This window comes from Berghia stephanieae, chromosome 9 (assembly GCF_034508935.2).
Source record: "Berghia stephanieae isolate SIO BIC M18660-M18661 chromosome 9, UCSD_Bste_1.3, whole genome shotgun sequence".
Classification (NCBI taxonomy): Eukaryota; Metazoa; Mollusca; class Gastropoda; order Nudibranchia; family Aeolidiidae; genus Berghia; species Berghia stephanieae.
This window is the reverse complement of record NC_088368.1, coordinates 14,752,359-14,759,124: the sequence shown is the minus strand read 5'-3', so window position 1 is coordinate 14,759,124 and position 6,766 is coordinate 14,752,359. Positions and strand designations below refer to the sequence as shown.

At 34.3% G+C, this 6,766-nt stretch overlaps 1 protein-coding gene across 2 annotated transcripts in view; it reads right to left on the bottom strand.

Annotated features, from left to right (window-relative positions):
- Positions 1 to 4,603: 4,603 nt before the first annotated feature.
- The window catches only part of LOC144979758 (uncharacterized), an 18,337-nt gene continuing 16,174 nt past the window's right edge, over positions 4,604 to 6,766 (bottom strand). The window contains exon 4 of one of the 2 annotated variants that reach the window (XM_078926783.1): positions 4,604 to 4,849. In XM_078926783.1, coding sequence (XP_078782909.1) covers positions 4,784 to 4,849 — 66 coding nt within the window. In that variant the 3' untranslated portion in view covers positions 4,604 to 4,783. The remainder of the gene's footprint in view (positions 4,850 to 6,766) is intronic. The other variant, XM_078926782.1, reaches the window with a different exon arrangement.

Here is a 6,766-nt window from a genome sequence, read left to right as displayed (position 1 = left end):
TCCGGAAGTATAAAGGACCAACACACAAACACTGTGTAACGATGAACGTTTATAGTCCGGTTAATACAGTTCAGTGAGAACAACTCACAAACGCGGATGGCAAAAACAATAACAAAGGCCTGAGTGACGTCATCTGCATACTATCTATAAACGTTCATGGATACACATAGTTATGAGTGTTGGTCCGTTATACTTTTGGATGGCAATGTTATGAGCGTCTTAGCCAAGCGCATACTATCTATAGCTAAATGAAGACGCAAAACTTCTCCAGTAGCAATAGCGTTATAATAGTAGAAGATACGTTTCCAGACAGTGTACAAACTCTCGCTCATAATGTTGATATTGTAATACAATGGGAACAATCAGGTTTACGTTCAACCGAGTCATCAATCACATGATTTGTTGCTGTCCAACAATTGGATATTTCTTACCAAATGCAAACACGCTGCTTCGTTTATGAAAGGTGTAAACATACTCGTGTGTCAAGCTGACAAAATGACCAATCGTGATATTAGATATTTCAAAAGCGGTGAACACTTTACTCTGTGGGTCACTTTGAGCACATTTTGCAATGTGACCAATGACCTCGAACACATGGAAAGGTAATATAGATCATCCTCATTGAAATTTGCACAAGTTTTCGCAGCTTTCTATCTATAGATAGAATGAAGTTGACGACACTAAGATCTTTGTTATTGTTTTTTTTTGCCACCCATATTTATGAGTAACTCTCACTAAACGGTATTAACCAGACTATAAACGTTCAAGGTTAAACATAGGTTTGTGTGTTGGGTCGTTATACTTTGGGATGGCAATGTTGTGAGCTTCTTATATTCAGTTGGGTGATTTCTTCTCACTAAATTCTCTCAGACAGTCAATTTTTGTCTAGCTGGAATGAAGCTGACGTCACTCGGATCTTTGTTATTGTTTTTTTGCCATCCGTGTTTATGAGTATTTCTCACCAAACTGTATTAACCAGACTATAAACGTTCAAGGTTACACAAAGTTTTGTGTGTTTGCTGTTTACTTCAAGATGGCAATGTTGTGAGTTTCTTAGCCAAGCGCATACTATCTATATTTGTACGATTGATTTAGATGGCAGAAATGGTGTGTATTTGATTTAAACGAAAGGAGCCCCTAAGTTTTGTCTCCCATCTTTTCATTTTAGTCTCGGTTGTAACCTCAAACGTTTATGTACTCTGACTGATAGGATTTAGAAAGAAGTGTTCATAAAAACATTAACAAAGAGCTGAGAGACGCCCTTCCCTTCCGTAAAACTCAAATTGTTACAGAAACGCAGACGGACAAAGCAAGTCCATTTTTTTTTGTAGCTTGGGCGACCGAAGAGTTTCTGCAATGACAGGATTTATGAAGGACAACAGACAAAGCCGAAAAGACTCTGCTGACCCGATAACGTCTTCGCCAATAAACAGCTTCGAGCAGAAGATCAAGGGAAGTTTTTTAACGTTTTTACATTTAGGTTATATCAGCGCCAGTAAAAAGGAAGTAAATGGGATAGTAAAAAAGTTCTAGAATTACAATTAAAACATCCAAGAAAAAGTAAGACAAAGGGGAACTGAGAACAAATAGGGATCAGGTGTAGATTTCAAAGCATACCACCAATGTACTTAGTTTGAAATCACCTACAAGTCTCATCCAGACACAAGCACAAAATCCAACAAAGAGGAACACACTCAAATGCTTACATTATTCATTCAAAATAAAAATAATACATAACAGAGAGATGATTTACAAGGAAAAAAATATCATCTCCCAAAACAATAACTATGCATCTGACTGTTTCCCTCCCAGCCAGGACTCCGACCAGGGCCAGGAAAAAACCAAGTAATCTCATTCCAAGACAAAGGCAGAAAGCATGTTGGAAAACAGATATAAGGGTATAGAAGACAGTTTGTACCTCCCTGCCCGCTATGGCAGGTCAGGATCCCCACCCAGGATCAAGGGAAGGCAACGAGGAAAATGGAGAAGAATAAAAGAAGCTGAGGTACAGTGAAGTGATAAGACATGGAACAAGATAAAAGTTAGCTCAGGATAGAGAAGGATGGAAATTGTTTGTAGTCTATACCCTAACCCGGGGTGAAAAAGACAAGGATGATGATGAGAGACGTCAATTTCGTTCCTTCTATAGTTTTGTTTTGGTATGTTTTATCCGGCTGGTGGATGTTATGAGTATTTGTCAAAAAGCGCATCATCAATAGAGCATAAAAACTAAAAGCGCTCAACGCGTTTTACAACTAGTCCAAAGACAACTGAAACTCATAATAGAGAATGAGAGAACGAGACAATTCACCTGCAACTTCCTCTTCGTCGTGTAACGGACTGGATCAGGACGATTTGAGTTGAAGGATTTTATAAGGCGTGTTTGTAAGACAACCACAGGTCTCCACTAAGAGGAATACACCCAAATGTTTACAAATAATAATGTAGAACATGTAAACAAAACATAATACAGTGCATGACAGAGAGATGATTTACAAGGGGGGAAAAAATCATATCCACGAGACTAACCATACATTTGACTTTCTTTCTCAGCTAGGGTATCAGGCCAGGGCCAAGACATAACAAAGTAATCTCATTCCCAAGACAAAGACAGACAGCATGTTGGAAAACATATATAGGGGGGTAGAAGACGGTAAGTGCCTCCCTGCCCACTATGGGAGGTCAGGGACCCCACCCAGCTACAAGGCTTACGTCACTTTTAGGTCATTTCAACACCAGTAAAATCACCACATCCATCACCACCAGCATCACCAAGACGATTTGTTTTTAAGGATTTTACGAGGCTTGCGACACTTTTAGGTCATTTCAACACCAGTACAGCCATCACAATATACACCACCACCACCACCACCACCACCATCATCATCATCATCATCATCATCATCATCATCATCATCATCATCATCATCATCATCATCTTTCTCTTGCAGCATTTATCATCCCTGCTTTTTCTCTTCTTCCAAATCTTCCTCATCTCCCCATATTCACCTTCTTCCTCTCCTTTTTTTTCTTGATAAATAAATAAATGAAAATGATAGGCAACAATGGTTAATAAGTAGAATCTATTTTATTTGTTGATAATTTATTATCTTTACAACAAAATGTTTCTCTCCCCCTCTCTCTCTCTCTCTCTCTCTCTCTCTCTCTCCCCACACACACACACACACACACACACGCGTCTCACTCTTTATTTAACGTCTTTCTCTCTAACAAACAGATAGTTACACACACACACAAAATTTCTTTTATAATCTGCTTGTATTTGTCTGCGCGAGTGTGTGTTTGTGTGTGTGTGTGTGTGTTTGTGTGTGTGTGTTTGTGTATCTGTGTGTGTATCTATGTCTCAATCCCTATCTCTATCATATACTTTTTCCTCTTTATCTTCTTCTTGTCTCTCACTCTATTTCTCACACTCTCACACACACACACTCTCTCTCTCTCTCTCACTCACTCAATCTCTCACTTTATCTCTCTCCCTCTCCCCCCCCCCTTCTCTCTCTCTCTCTCTCTCTGTCTCTCTCTCTCTCTTCATCTATCTCTCTGTGTCATTCTCCACTAACAATAATCATCCCACTGTCTCTCTCCATCTTCTCTCTCCATATCTCTCTCTCTCTCTCCATATCTCTCTCTCTCTCTCTCTCTCCATCTCTCTCTAAAACACACATAAACACATATTCACACAATCTTCGTCACTTTTCTACACAGGCTTACAGACGCACGTATATATATACATTTATAAATACAAATTCAAGGCACAATTAAAAGGAGTAAAGTAATAAAATATCTTTAAGTGGAAAAAATCACATATTTTGTTTCATTTTTTTTAAAGTCCCAAGTAGCAGAAAGTTTTGTGAAAACTTCATTTAAAATGTTTTTATGGGGTTTGTGACGGTTGCCAAATATTTTGGTTATTTCGGCGACGAGAAAAAGGGATGTTTACTGTCACAAGCAACCCAAGAAAAGTTAAGACGCATTATGAAAAGGAATCAAATAGGGAACATAAGTAAATTGTGAAAGCAAGCTGTATCTAGTGTGAATGTGCTTAGATTGTGATTCTTAAAAGTCCCTAAGAGTACAAAATCCTATTCAGAGGAATACACTGAAATGCTTAAGAAACATTCAAAACATTATATATATATATATATATATATATATATATATATATATATATATATATATATAATATATATATATATATATATGTGTATATAATATGTTGAGATAATTGGGACGTGGAATATTAAGTTTATTGCTAAAACTATCAGGCTTGTGTTGAGTTTACATAATTTATTGTGGAGAATGAATGTAGATCAAGTGTTTTAGAATACTAAGAAATAACTTTAGTTCGTCTTTTTTAGCATCCGCTTCATCTCGACAGTGATTTTAAGATGATTAGTCACAATAAATGGGACAGAAAAAAAGTTTATGAGTTTTGTGTGAGTTTGTATGTGTGTTTGTGTGTGTGTTTGTGTGTGTGTTTGTGTGTGTGGGTGTGTGTGTGGGTGTGTGTGTGGGTGTGTGTGTGGGTGTGTGTGTGGGTGTGTGTGTGTTTGTTTACGTCTTTTGGAAGGAGGGGGTTATGTTTTTTTGTTGTTTTGTTTGTTTGTTTTATTTTATTTTATTTTTTTTTTGATTTTATTTTTTTTTGATGCTTTGTCTTAATTTAAAAAAAAAAACGTTTTTGGTGCTTTTTTGTTATTATTGTTGTGAGTTTTGTTTCTAAGGGTGCGCAGTATACAACAACACCCTATCAGTCGGACAATTAACTCTCAGGAGAAGCCGCAGTCCTTCGGAGGTCCGTTCGACACATGGGGCATTTTGTAGAATTCTGTGGGAAGAGGAAAAGAAATAGAGGACATTGTAAATACGACTCACCACGATCATCTGGTAGAATAATAGATCCGAATGGACTTGACTCTTAATATTATATACAAATCCAAATCATCAAATTTGAGAACATTGCTTTTTCTCCAACAACAACAACAATAATAATAATAATAACAATAATAATTATAATAATATATAATAATAATAATAAATAAAATATTAAAAAATAATAATACAACAATAAAAATAACAACAACAACACAACAACAACACAACAACAACAACAACAACAACATAATAATAATAATAATAATTAATAATAATAATAATAATAATAATAATAATAATAATAAAATATTAAAAAAATAATAATAAAACAATAAAAACAACAACAACAACAACAACAACAACAACAGAACACAACAATAAATAATAATAATAATAATAATAATCATAATAATAATAATAATAATAATAATAATAATAATAAATATTAAAAAAAATAATAATACAAACAATAAAACAACAACAATAATAATAATAATAAATAATAATAATAATATATAAAATATTTTAAAATAATATAAAAACAATAAAACACAACACAAGAACAACAACAAGACAACAACAAACAACAAGAACAACAATAAATAGTATAAAATTATAAAATGAAATAATAATGATGTAATAATAATAAATAAATAATAATAAAATAATAATAATAATAATAATAATAATAATAATATAATAATAATAATAATAAAATATTTTTAAAATAATAATAAAACATAAAAACAACACAACAACAAGAACAACAACAACAACAACAACAACAACAACAACAACAACAACAACAACAACCAACAACAACAACAACAACAACAACAACAACAACAACAACAACAACAACAACAACAACAACAATAATAATAATAATAATAATAATAATAATGCTGAAAACTTATATAGCGCTTATAACTCTGAGACACCAGACTCCAATTACAAATTACTTTGCCTGAAACATTCACATACACACAAAAACACACACACACACGCACACACAATTACACACACACACACTACACAACACAAACCAGACGCCTGTCTTGCTTCTCATATCATTTAATAAAATAGAAGCAGATAATGTTTTAACCGAACGTTTAAAAATAGACAAAGATTCTTTTTCAGAATATTCAAACAGAGGGTCCAAGCTGAGGAAACAAATTTTCCACCACTCACCGGAAAATGTTTAAAAACTTGAGCTTTTATCTAGCACTTTATCAATGAGATGTGCTCAAAGCACTTTATAAAATGTTCATGACCAGCAGCAACGTAAAATGTAGAACGAGACATGACATTACAATTTTTTCGACAGATACAACGCTGTTAACGGCCAGGTACCTATTTTACACCCGAGTACAGCAAAGGAATTCGAGCCTTTTCCAAGGACTCAACTATGCGCGGAGAGAGGCTCGAACCCAGGACCTTCCGATCCGAAAGCGAGTGCCATACAAAGAGACCAGAAAACCGCACATAGTAACGCGTAATGATATCAAGTTTACAATAATCATTTGTGACGTCAGATAAGCAAGTGTTAAATTTCACTCATAAATTCTTCCTGTTATTCCCTTGTTTGAGTTTGTTTTTGCCAAGGTGTAGGTTATTTCAATTGATCGATATGTGAAAGATCAATTTTTCTGGCCAAATTTATAAATACAAGTCTTTCCAGACTATAGCAGTTAACTAATTAAGAGTTTTACGGCGCTTGTGACACAAGTAAGATTATAATGGGATAGTCAAAATAAAATAATTATAGAATTACAATTAAAGCACCTAAGACAAAGGAGTCAAATTTTTAAAAAGATAGAATTACAATTAAAGCACCTAAGACAAAGGGAAAATGGTTCAAATAGAGACC